Raw genomic sequence first — 13787 nt, 5'->3', positions numbered from 1 at the left:
AGAAGGTAGACTCATTTTTTTCTCCCTGTAATAGAGATAATTTTTCACCTTAGCAAAAAGTGGCAGGAACAAAAGTAGTGTCAAATATTGTGAGCACGGAATTTTGGATAATTCCATATTCCATTTAAGGTAAGGTCGTGACAAACATTAAAATCCTTAGCTCTGTTTTTAAGGCCTGCAATGATAAGGTTCATGCCTACAGCATGGCAAACCTTCTTCATGTACATACACCAACGTGGACTGTCCAGAGTTTAATAATCCTATTGCTCACACCGCAATTACAGTATATAAGATATGAAAATATAAGATTCCTTGACTCAGTAAAGATAAGCAGTGTGGTTTTTCAGAGATTTCAGTCTGGTCTGAGGGTTCACCAGTGCAACAGGATACACTGAATAAAATACAGCATTTATTATTAGACCACGTTTGCATATTTTAGCTCTTAAAGCTGTTACTGGGTGATTACGCCAAGATTCAGCATTACTGGATATTCTGGTGAATGGAAAGCTGTTCAAATCAACCATATGCTGGGATTTGCAATGGGAAGATCCCCCTGAATCTCCATGAGAAATGGGTGCCCAGATTCTCCAGGCTTTTGGAAAAGTTTGAGCATTCAATAACACAGATGGAAATCTGAAAGCACCATAATACAAAACCACACTAAGTTATTACTACATTACCTTCTCAGCTATCATAAAGTCATAGCGGAGTGACTGACGGGTACAAACAGCTCCCAGCAAAAAGACAAAGACCATATATAGAAACCATCTGCAAATAACAAAGACAAACAATTTGTTTCCAGCAAGACAAAACCATTGAGAATTTTACCCACTAGCAGAGCCCAATACAGGCCAAATAGCTATAAGCTGAGCTTTCGATCCCTCTATACGAGCTATTCTTGCACATCAGCCTAAATTTAAGCTGTGCACATAACTTACCGACTGTAGTGCACCAGGGACAGCTACAGGGTGACCCATAGGGTAGTCCTGAGACACAGAAATCTGTGGTCTAGAGCATGCTCTTGGTGTGCACGTAAGGGGAATAACTCAATCTTGCGTGCGCACAGGTTCCCTGACCTGGCAGCAATGCTGAAGACCCCAGTGTGGTCCCTTCCAACCTTACTGATTCTATGATTCTATGATTTACAGCCTCCACCTTTTGCCAGTCATGATCTCTCCTGTGATGGCTCTGTTTTTTTCCAGTGTTCAGCTGGAGGAATAAACTAGTCTATCTGCAAAGTCCAGACAGCAGAGATGTGAACAGCCACAGTCAATTAGTCCGTGATACTTCTATGTTGTCTGAAATCCCTTAATTTGAAGAAAAACAAACACCAATTACAGCAGGAATTCCTCTCAATTAAGAAAGGCTTTGCTTTCTGTCTGAACTCGGGTACATAATTAAAGGTAGTATTTTCAAAAGTAGTTTAGGTAGCAACGAAAAGAGGCAGGAACCTCCTGAGGTTTTTTTAATACCTAACATTCATTTCCTGGGGAGAGCACAGTGCTCTTAGATGCAGCCACCTCAGCTCCAGTGGCCTCTCAGGTGGGTAGGTCATTTTACCTCTCTTGACCCCATTTTCCCAAGTAATAAAAATCATATTTTCTTCCTCCCTCCCCCCCCCCCAAAGCGCTTTGAGATCAATAGCAAAAAGGGCCAGGAGTGAGATAGTATGATGGGTGATGAAACAACATGCCCCAGGCCTTCATGAACCTTATGTTCTGCTCTGGGACAGCCTGAGCGCAGTGGTGCAACCTCCCACCTGGCAGAGGCAGGGGGAAGGGCGAGCAAAAATTGATTATATCTGCATTAATGAATCTCTTCTCTAACCTATCCAGAGTTGGTGGCAGTAACGGATGATAATTTGAATGCGAGCCAGACTTCAATTTTCCAGATGGCTGAGTAATAAAAGGTTGATGGGAATATGAAATGGATTGCTCACAGCCCAGGCAGGCTCCAAATGTAAGTTCTTCCCTATCTATTACTTACGAGGTGCCTATAGCTGCCAGAGAACCCAGGGGGATGTTGGTAGCAGGCTTCTGGAGATCTCCACTCATATTGAACCCAGCCATCACACCTGTATTTTGTAGACATAAATATAATTTAATATAATAAATTATAGAATATATAAAATATATTATAACATATAATTTAGAGCTAATCATTGACTCAATTGATGCAGAATGATCGCTATATCATTTCTTTCCATTGCCACAAATATGAACATTGGTTCCCATCTATTGCTTGCAAAGTAACTGTTCATGTCTTTAATGGAAACAAGCTACCACTAGCACATCCACAGAGAACCCTTTGTCCAGTTTGAACAATGCTGTAGGGCGGGGGGAAAGCAGAAATCTGAACAAAACCCATCTTATCTTTAAGCAAACATCACAGAAGACAGTGCTGCCCAATTGTTGAAAAGAAAAACGCTACCGTTCATCACAGCAGTGCATTCAGCAGGGCATATTACCCAACCCAGACACAGCCAGTTAGACCCAATTCTATTATATGCCCCCATATTCATGAGAGACAACAGCTATTACAAAATGACTCGCACTGTCCGTGTTTAATGATTATCACACGCACATTTAACTGATGGAATAACACCGCCCTGCACGTACGTGGCACCTTCCACCCAAAGATCGGTGTTGCAAGCATTACTTACTGCCCTGCAAAGTAGGCATTATCTCTGCTTTGCAGATAGGAAAATAGAAGCACTGAAAGGGTAAGTGTTTTTCCCAACGTCACACAGAAAACACATGACAGAACTAAGAACAAAGTACTGAACTGTTATTTTAGGCCAGAGTACAGCGTATTGTACAAACAGGGACAGTCCTTATCCTAAAAAATTACCATCTAAGGAAGCAAGAAAGGAAAAAAAGATGGAGCAAAGCGTGAAGCAACGGATTACATTCTCCATTTTGAGTCTATGAACCCAATGTACAGAAGGGTCAAGAGTCTTTGCCCACAGTTAAAGAGGGAGTCATAGAAGACTTGGCAAGAAATTCATCTTTTCTGGTCAAATTATGCTAAAACTTTTCCCAAAACACTTCAGATAACAGCTAAAAAAAACCCTATCTGCAATTAAGAATCCCTATGAGAATCTGGACAGTCTGAAAGCAGGACAGAAGAGTCCCTTTAAGACATTAATTTCTGTCCGTAACTATCTCATTCCTCCTATGTCATACTAACTTCTTCATAAGGACTTGTGGGCCAGATGCCAGTCAGCCGTGCTCATGGGACAGTTGCTGGGAGGCAGGGTGAGATCACTGGAGACAACAATGAGGAGGAACACGCCAACTCCGCAACACTCGTAGCATCTGCCAGCCTGAAGCGCACGGGACTGAATGCTGTTCTGCCATTCAACTGCCAAGTTCGGCAGCAATTCATCATTTTAATACTGTATAAGAATGATGAAGTCAGTCTCTGAGGTTGCAAGTAAGTTACTACAGCTCTAGTTCAGAAACAAGCCATTGCACTTTAAAGCCTGAACATGAATCTACTGTCACTTGGGTGGATTTTCACTTGAGACAGATGGTAGACAGGAGTCATGGGAGGGAACTTATTCCTATACCAACAGAATTCAGCCCAAAGAGTGCCTTCTCTGAAGGCTTTGCATAATTACAGATCAGCTACCAACAGAGAGAAATGGTTAGGCTGTTAACCCTGGAATATGGGCTCAACTCCTTGTTCTGTCTCGGGCTTACTGTGCTTCTTCGTAGCTCCATTTCCTTGTTTGTTAAGTGGGAATCAGAACATTTCCTCTCTTCACTGTGAGTGAAGATGGCATGTTAACGTACACAAGTCACTCACATGTTGCCAAATACATCAGATCAGGATGGAGGACTTTTTTTTTCTTTGATCATTCTGGGCCCACCCAGCAGACATCTGATTCTTCACCACTGGGCCAAACTCCAACAACTGCTCCTCAGTTCCTACAGGCTCTTCTCATTTTGCAGCTCCCAGCAGGCAGAAGTCCATGGAAATTGTCACAAATACCAGGCTAAATGAAACATCTATAAGGCATCTTCTGTTGACATATTTGCAATTCAGGGGCAAAGCAGAAAACAGAGAATACTCTGAACCTTTCTTCCAAAGGCAGCAAGCTGTTGTCAGAAGGACAGCTGTTAATCTAATGTGCCTTTTGGCCAAGTTTCCCAAGTTTTCCAGTTTTTTGGCTCCATCTCGAAATCCTCCAGCTTGAGCTTGACTCACCTCTTCCTCATCCAAGCTCTTACCTCAGCAAAGCACTGGGGAAACACCAAAATGGTGTTTTCTGGACTGAACATGAGAAAAAGTTGAAGAAGTGAGTCATCTGTGCAATGACAACTGCAGGGCCCAGATCAGCCCATTATCTTACTCCCACAGATGCATACAGAGTGAGGATCAGCCAGCAAAGACTTGCTACCACCCACATAAATGGAATCCTGAGATAGATGACCTCCTGTCCTGCAATGACTAGGGGTCAGACCAGAGCCAGTGCACACCAAGAGCCTCTCTCAGGACCCCTAGGAGCCCACCAGAGTATCAAGGATTTCACTGCTAAAGGCTGAGCCATTACAGACAGAATCAACATGGATATTCTCAGCCACATATACCTATGCTTTCTCCTCCACGCCACAACTAAGCCTTGGATGCGACCGGATACGAATCTGCTCGTATAGAAGTATGCACAATGCCAAAGATACCTCTCTACAAATCCCCCAAAGTTATTTTCCAGACAGAATGGCAGCTGCCAAAGATCAGTACTGAGAAGCTCTTTTGTGAGCAACAGACTAACCACCACACTTTTCAATGAAACAACAACCTGCTTCCTTTCATAAAACCGAACAAACTCCATCATCAATGGATTCTGTCACTCCCAGCCAAATAAAGAACTGATCTGACTTGCAAATAGCCAGAAACAGCCTTCCCATTAACTCTAACTACTCATAAGAAGAAAAAGTTTACACTTGCAAATGTAAATTCTACTAAGAAGAGAAGTTGGGACATTGCTTTCTCTAGACATAAAGTTGTCCCCTAAGGAAGTGGCCAATCCTTTCTGAACTCAAGTAACAATATCTGCAGATAGTCCAGAGAGAAAATTATCCACCTTTCTGTTTCACTGAGATAGTGGGCTGGATTTTCCACACTGGCTATTATCTTGCAAAGCAGCAGATAATGACAAAGCTTCTGGACAAGGAAGCGCGAAAACATGGTCAACTCAGCCAGGAAATTATGGCTGAGACAGTCTGTACACTGCAGCTATTCCCAGTGTAATCCTGTCCTGGGAATCATCCAGGCAGTAGATATGTGTATGAGGGGACCACCTACATGGTCAGTTAGACACAATCATCAGCTCTACCAGCTTTGGCTTATAACTTCACCAGCTAAGGTTTGTAATTGCAGATACAACTGCCCGCAAACACCCGCTGCATTTTCCAGAAAATTTACTACAAAGCATAAAAGGTTTTTTCCTTCACCCAAGAGATGAGGAATGGAAAATCTTAGATAAGAATTGTAGCTAATTTTTTTAAAAGGGCCAAATTCTCCAGTGATGTAAGCTGGCACCTCTCCACAGACTTCAATGGAGTTGTGCCAGTTTACATCATTTGATAACTTAGCCCAAAACTTCTAAATCTATTTGCTGTCATTTTGCAAGTGCCAGATATGGTCTGTTTCAGAACGGGTTTCAGTACGATGATATTTTCCAGTAACACCGCTTCAAACATCGTTGTCTTACTTTTTTGTATCACATGACAACACACGTCTTTCATTAAACAGAACACCTTTGGGATTCAGTAGGAAAGAAAACTACTCTCCGCACAGCAGAAATGTTGAATTTCATTTTAAAGCGGCATTGACAGTTTGGGGCTGCTGCTGCTGTCACTGTGCAACGCTGAGTTGAATGTGGGCAGGCAGCTCCTGAGAGTCCTTCCACGTGCACAGCCCTGGCCGGATGGAAAGCTGAGCGTCCGCTTATCACTTCACGGCAGCAAAACATGCACTTTAAGAGAGTATTCGCAATGACTTAGAAAAATATCTGTTGATTAATGCCTACAACTTCTAAGTATCTAGATAGGTATGTCCGCATCTTCCATAACAAATATTTTTGTCTTTTTGATCTAAATCAGCAAATCTGAGTCTTTCATGCCCATGTATTCACATTCAGGCCACCTCTGTATGTATATTTTGGATCATTTAGCTACTTCTCTATTATTCAATGACAAACTTTGGGAAATAAAGCCAGCTCCACTATATAACCAGCTGAAATGGTTTAAACAGCTATTACCCAGGAAGCAAATGGCCCTGTCCCTGCTTACCACCACTCAACTGTAAAACTGGGACAACAGTGTTGCTGGATTTATAGCAATAAAATATAAAGAAATTGAGAAAATAATATAGGGAAAAAAATAGTCTAAGGAGGATGTTTGCAGGAGTCAGTCTGCCTCACTTGGGCATTGGGTCAGGAGAATAGCCAAGCTGGTACTGCCAATGGACTTTTATCCGGAGCTCTCAAATTCCCAGGCCTAGGATTGATGTGGAAGCCACTGGCCCTTCGCTGGGAAGGGACAGGGCAGGAATTGTCTTGTGTCACACCAGGATGAACTGCTCGGTGGAGCGAGGATGATGCGTCTGGGCTCATACGTCTTTAGACAATGCAGCATATGTTCCTACAGCGTGCTGCATCGCTCATCCCTTCCACGCAGAGCCTTTAGTATTAGCTCCCAATTCATGAAAGGCTGGAGACAGGAATGATTTTTCCATTATGCTGAAGCTCTCCACCTGAAACAGCTCCAGGGCCAAGCAGGCTCCAACTCTGCTAGGTCCCCAGCCCAAAACTGGGCTCCCCAATGGGTCTCCCAAGGACCTCTGCCTCTGCAGGAGTAGCTTTTAGATCTAGCCTAGACTTCTTCCATTTCAGTGTTATTTCTGTTGAAAACAGACAACTAAAACACTTTTCACCGAATCCCAGAGACCAAACTTAAATAAACTGAATTCAGGTAACAATTTCAGATGGAGAAGAAAGAATTTATCCTGAAGATAGCCAAATCATTTCACTTCAAAGAGGAACATTTCATTTCAGAAAGACCCAAATACCTTCTTTCATAATTTCCTAAACTATTTTTGTTTTAAATTTCCTATTAGCCAAAGAGCATCTTAGATTCAAAACTAGAATATGCCAAAAATTAAAAAGAGTAAACAAAACATTTAAATAAAAGCAAAACAGAACATTTTGCTTTGGGTCAAATTAACATTTCAAACTGGCTCAAAGTAACTCCTTAGAACTAAACATCATATTGTTTCACTGAAACTCTCCCTGGATTTCTGTTCTATTTGATTTGACACCAAAGGATTTGTTTGCAATGCTTCAGGCTAGTCATTGCAGAAATGGGAACAAAACCCTAGAAATGCCTGGAAGACCTTTAAGTTCAGCACTACTCATACACAAAATAGGATAACAGGAACTTCCCAAGAATAACTGTGAGAACAGTGCTGGCCTGGACATGGTGCAAGAGCCCAACGTGGAGGCAGAGCCTGCTGAGCACTGTCCATGAGTGCCTCCTGCTCCTTCCCGCACGGATGTCCCAGTGAAATGGCCACATGCTGGCTGATCGCTCTCACAAAACGCTCCCGCACGACGCTGGCTGCCCTCCATGAGGAGCACTGGCAATTGCATCACCTCTCTCCTGTCTGCTATTAATGCCACAGCCAAAACCATCTCTGAGATGTCACCTTGAGTCTCAAAGCCCACCTCTCCTGCTGGCAGGCTGAGACTGCTTCCACGCAGCAGCGCAGAAAGGAGGATGCTCTCACCCGCAATGCGGTGGGAATTAGGCAGGAGATGGGGGAACTACAGTCCATATCTATACAGGCACTGCACTACTTCCTAGCAGATGTACGCTTTATTCCCAACACTCCTGAAACTACACGGGGTTCCCCATTTGTCTTTACTCCCATCTCTTGCCTCCTTAAATTTTCTTAAGCAGATCACAAGTACTTTCTTGTAGAGCACCTAACATAACACTCCATTTTCTTGCATGAGGGTCCTAAAACCTACAGTGCTACAAAGAGTAATAACAGGAACGATAGCTGAGTTATATGGTACCACTGGAATTGCTACTACACAAAAATATTTTAAATCTGGTAAACAACAAAGCAATTAGAAAAAGCACATGTAAACACTGTGTAGCAACTGAAGCAATTATTCATAACCCCAAACTGTATTTTCAGAGAATATTTAATGTTGCTTCTGGTATTGCTGCTGCTAACTAACAAAGCAACAGGCTGCCAGGCCTTTAAATAAATTGTATCTATTAGCTTTGGCCTTCTTCCTAGCAGCCGAGCATTAACAGTGATGAAGAACCATTTAATAACACTCATGCTAATTTCTGACACAGCTTTGTCATAAATATTCCTTTTTCTATAATCAGGGAGCTGGAAAAAGCTGTTGTCTAACATCACAGGCAAGACTGATGAGGAAGGTTTCCATGGCTGGGGGACTCACTTGGGCCAGGAAAAAATGATAAAGAAAGAGGGCAGAAGCCAAGTTCTCCATGGTGCCAATAGTTCAGGCATGCAAGTCTTCCAGGAGGAAGCATACATGGAGGCAGTAGCCAGTCTGACAAGCTGGAGAGAGTGTTTCTGAAGAAAATAAACTTTCCCTAGGCATGTGCAGAAGCCATTTGCCCCTGACCAAGCAAATTAGAGGTAGACTATGAAAAATATACAACCTAAACAAGAAAATTGGTCCAAAAACTTTGCCAGACCAAGGATGGTCAGGGAGGACCACAGGCCAAAGAGAACACAGGGCTTGGGACACTGCAGGACTGTGCAGGGCAACAGAATGGAAGAGGATTCAAGAGCTTCTAAAGTATACCAGACAACTATCCTGGCTACCCCCAAACAATCAGAAAACAGGAAGGCTGTAAGGCAACCCGCAAAGGGTACTGACTGCAGTCTAGTGCTGCACTGGGCACAGCAAATCCTCCCACTCCACCCCCACTGCAATTCCACCACCTACACCAATACACTCTGGCATTAGCGTCCCCAGAGCTGCTGGGATCTCCAGGAAAAGGGAGCAATGCCTTTTCCTGAAATGCCATGCCAGCCACAGAAATGAACCTCCTCTGGCTGGTCTCTCCAGAAAGCTTGGGTAGCCCTGCTGCTGCAGCTGGGCTGCAATGAAGAGGAAGACCAGGAAACGTCAGTTCTTCATATCCATTGAGTCTGCACGAGGACAAAGTGATTTTTTATGCCAGGTGAACACTCCTTTATTTCATGTGTTTCATGAAGCCTTTTATTTTGTCTCGCTGTATTGCAGCATTTTTGCAAACAACTTTCAGCTAGTTGCTTAGAGCTAATCCTCTGCAAATTCATTCTAAAATCCAAGGATTCATCACTATGGAAACTGCTTATAATCAGTACTTTTTACAGCTTAAAAAGCAGCATCAACAAAAGGTATTGTAACCCAAATTGATAGTTATTTCATTCCCACTAGAGATTGCCAGCTTCAGAAAGTGGACATCGATCTTCCTCCTAATCTAAGAGACTGAATAACACTGAAGTGTCTGCTGGCGTTTAACAAACACGTCAACAGGAAAGCTAAGCAATGGTACCCTACATGCCATGCTGCCAGCCTGCATCATGCACAAAGTGTCACACCAGGAAAGCTGGTGCAATCAGCACCAGGGAGACAGCAGCGGCCGAGCTCTGCTGACACCCTCGCACAAAGAAACATCTATAACGCCGAGAGGAGGGAAGTGCGGAGAGCGGTGGGCTAGCGTCTTGAGCGACAGGGCATCGGCCTGGCTCTGCCACCCATAAGGTCGAACGTAAAGTCCTCCGGTGCACTTCCTACCCTTTCAGTAAAATGAAATCATGAAGTTTACCTAGTAAGAGCTGCTGCCCAAATCTTAGGAGATAAATCGTGATCAGCACTTTCTAAAAGGCTTGATATCTAGTGGCCAAATAACATTAACCAAGATCAGTGCCTAATCCCTGTCTTTGGTCACGAGGGCACCATACAGTCAAGTCAATGGCAGCTCAACACTCATAGCTTTGATGAGGAATTTCTGACTACAGAGAGAAAGAAGAGCATATTTAAGTGAACGGGATAAGAGTGTGCAAAATCTGAGATACTGTAGGAAAGCCAGTATATTTTGACTTGGTTGCACGAGTCTGCCACAGCTGGGCATGAGAGCTCAGCAAAACCGATCCTGTTTGCCCCACTAAGCGTCACAGAGAAACTCAGACTGTTTTGGCTCATCTCCGAGATGCAACTGTGGAGGAAAAGGGGGGAGAATAAAACTTACAGTACCTGTAGCAGCTGGGAAAAACACTCCAAAAACAGTGAAGAAGGACTCCCCCTGGCTGTAGTCCGGCAGCGTGTTGTTAAACATCAGTTCTTCAGAGTAGCCAACAAAGCCATGCTCTGTGAAGACATGGAGGTTGAGGGTGAAACCTCAGGAACAGGTATGGACAACAACGGACCGACATCCCTATTCACAGTCCCTCCGTCGTACCCTCAGAGATCATCTGCCATGTACAACACCAGCTGTTTCAAATGGCAGTTTGAAATGATTAATGCCAATTTATTTGGTGGGAAGAAGAGAAGCGTACCGTGAACCATCTTCTCATCCTGTATCCCTACTGTGTGTTTCTGCCAGTCAGTGCTCCCACATGGACAAGACCTCAGACATGTCTACACTGTTTAAACTGCTATCAAGTGTTTATATATTGGTTACCAATGAGCCCAGAGCCAAGAAAGACCATTTGTTGCAGCATGGATGTTCCCCTCTGAGACAGGTTTCCCAATGGAGAAGGAGTAAGGTGCTCTAAAAGCACATATTGCTCTGATGTGGAGCTGTGCATTTACCCTCCCGGTGCCAGGACTATCCCATTGCTGTATTATCATCTGAAAAACAGGATGAAACGCAGGGCTGCACCTCCTGACCAGAAGCCCTCTCCCAGATCTTCCACAGATGTTTAAACTGCAGCTTAAGCACACAGTGTAACAGGAAAAAAAATGCCAACCTAGCATATCTTCTACTGTGCTGGACTCCTAACACTTCCAGGACCAACTTTTGCCAAGCTTTTCATGATCACACAAACATGAACTTAAATTCTAAACAAAAAAGTTTTACAGAGATGGGAAATAGAGGAAAGCAATGGATAGGGTATGAATATTATTGGGTATCTAATGAAGTATCCTCATCTCACACTTAAAACTCAAACAGGTCAGATTCTTCTACAAATCTGAATTTGTTAGAAATAGTTAAGCCTAACAGCTGATGAACCTGCAGGGCATTTAGAATAAAGTTTTTAAAATGCTTATAGGTAAAAAAAGACAACTTATGAAAGCAGACTATGAAAAAAAAAGATATATATATGAAATGAATTACTTCATTTTCACCCCAGGCAATGCTGATTTTTCATTGAATATCTTAATTTTGGAAACTTCTCTTCCTTGTCAATAATCCAAATGCCTGTGGTAACTGGGGGATGGGAGGTAAGCAAAGCTGGTACTTTTTTTCTTCTAGGCACTACAGTGTATGTTCCCAAGACATGTGACTACAATAACTTGAATTTTCTCATTAGAAGACAGGATGTTGTTTATGACTGCACAGGGTGATGGCCAGCATTTGGAGCAAATTAAAAAAAGACTCCATCAAAGCTGTACCATGCCTCAAAGACAGCATTAATGATGTTTGGCCAATAGATTAAACCGGAAAATTAAGCAAAAGTTCTGAACACAAGACATATCTATTTTAAGTTTGAGAATATAACTAACCACAGAGAGCTTTGAAGTTGCCCCAGAAAAATTCTATAGATAATCAAAAGTTTCCTATTACATCTGTATTCATTGTGTTAGCCAAACATGGATGGAAACATACTGATAGAGAAAGGTCTCCTGCTGCTCATTTTTTCAAAAATGCCAGCTATCTCTTCAAATAGAAAATGAACTCTGTGCAACACACTGACCTGTGGACCTAATGGAAGCCTGCATACAGTGCCGCTTCTGTAGAAATAAATGGAGAATTTGTGTATATTGTACAATCCAACAAAACCAGACTTGAACTCCCTTTTTTCAGACAAAACTCTTACAAACTTAACTGGAAGTCGTGCCCAACAGCCTCTGAGCGGGCTGCAAACCGTCCATCAACTGCTTGATGAAAATATCTATCTTTGAGCAATTCTTCACAAAGTACCAGCACTTCACGTAAATGTCAAAGTTTCATTATTAAAACACAAGGAGAGTGGGAGGAGGGAAATATTCAGCTCTCCCTAAAGAAGCAGGAAAACATGGAGACCTCCAACTTGTGCTTCTCAGTAGCATCAAATATATCATTGTCATTCTTGACAAAAGTTTGTCCAACCAGTACTTAAAAATCTTCCATTAAGTGGATTTTAGCCTCTGTTGGTAATTTATTCATGTATTTTCCTACATTATCATTTACGTCCACGTTGAAGTTCATGCTGATGTTTCTTGCCTGAACGACAGATCATTTACATCTTCCTACACATTTTAGCTTCTTGAAAACAGTTTAAAATGGGCCTTTACTTAGGTTTCTCACCAAGTTCTTTCAAATTCTCCTCAAAGTCAAATCAACTTCTGATTGTTCTTACTGCTCTTTTCTGGAGCTTCTCCCTTTGACTTAAATCTTTCTCAGAGTGCAGTGGCCAAGTCTAGATTCTGTACTTCAATCACAGTCTTTCGAATGCTGAGTAAAGTGGAAGGATTACTTGTCACATCTCGCAGGTTATGGTCCTATTTATACATCCAGGTGTGACATTTGCCTCTTCTGCATAAATCACAGTGTCACTAACTCATGGTCAGCTTGTGACCTTCTACACCTGCTCTGCCGAGCAGTGCTGCAGGTCGTTTACCCAGTGCAGTTTCCCATTCTGCACTGGCACATGCAGTCATTTCTGCCAAGCTGCAGAACTTGATGTTTGTCTTCATCAAACTGTGAATTGTTCTTTTCACACCACTTCCCCAGTTCATGTAAACTCACCTGGAAATCTGATCCTATGATCTAGTCTGCTTGCAAGCCCTCCCCAGCTTGGTGTCATCTCCAAATCGAATCTGCATATTCTCTTTTCCATCATCCAAGCAGTTAAGGAAAATATCAAACAACACTAAGTCACAAATAAGACCCTTGCCTCACCAGACACAATCTTCTGTTTTGTGAGTGAACTATCACTGACTGTTGTCTTCCAGCTAGGTTTTGGGTCTACAGAGTTCAATGATGGACTGATCCAGGCAGTCTGGATACCTTATGTCTCGGTTTTCCTACAAAAGGCCAAACATACAACCCGACAACATTTCCTCTGATACTATTTTGGTCACACCATGACCAGAAAATTCCCACTTGTAAAGAGACTGCGAGACGCAGGAGTTTGATGCCTCATCTGCACAGTGGTAAAAGAGCAGAAAATGTCTGAAATGTAATTCCCACCCAGAACTTTCAAAATAGTTCTTAAGTTTTCTGAGTTGCGAAAAAGAGAAAGATCTCCCACCCAGGCCCAGTTTCAGGATTAGGTAGAACATTGCCAGGCCTCTCTCATATGTTCTTAGGTGCTGTCCTCTGAGGTGATGGTAATGTGTTAACCTGAGTAGATAGGTTAAAACGAGAGGAAATGTGCACGGCCAGATATCTTAGCAATTGTGATCAGCACAACTGCCAGGCAGCCTTTGTGGACCTTGCCTCCATTAAACTTAAGAAGCCAAATGTATTCCCTTCAGTTTTGTGTTGTTCTCTTTCCTATTTTTCATTTCTTCCCCACAGGCGTAAATCTTGGATGGA

At 42.7% G+C, this 13787-nt stretch overlaps 1 protein-coding gene across 1 annotated transcript in view; it reads right to left on the bottom strand.

Moving 5' to 3' along the window:
- SLC12A8 (solute carrier family 12 member 8) overlaps positions 1 to 13787 on the bottom strand; it is a 57525-nt gene that overhangs the window by 19411 nt on the left and 24327 nt on the right. Inside the window, exons 5-7 of the mRNA XM_062578920.1 lie at positions 10298 to 10411; positions 1987 to 2074; positions 681 to 768 (exon numbers count right to left, since the gene is read on the bottom strand). Of these exons, the coding sequence (XP_062434904.1) occupies positions 681 to 768; positions 1987 to 2074; positions 10298 to 10411 (290 nt within the window). The remainder of the gene's footprint in view (positions 1 to 680; positions 769 to 1986; positions 2075 to 10297; positions 10412 to 13787) is intronic.

Source organism: Rhea pennata, chromosome 6 (assembly GCF_028389875.1).
Source record: "Rhea pennata isolate bPtePen1 chromosome 6, bPtePen1.pri, whole genome shotgun sequence".
NCBI classification, from domain to species: Eukaryota; Metazoa; Chordata; class Aves; order Rheiformes; family Rheidae; genus Rhea; species Rhea pennata.
This window is presented reverse-complemented; position numbering and strand designations above follow the sequence as displayed.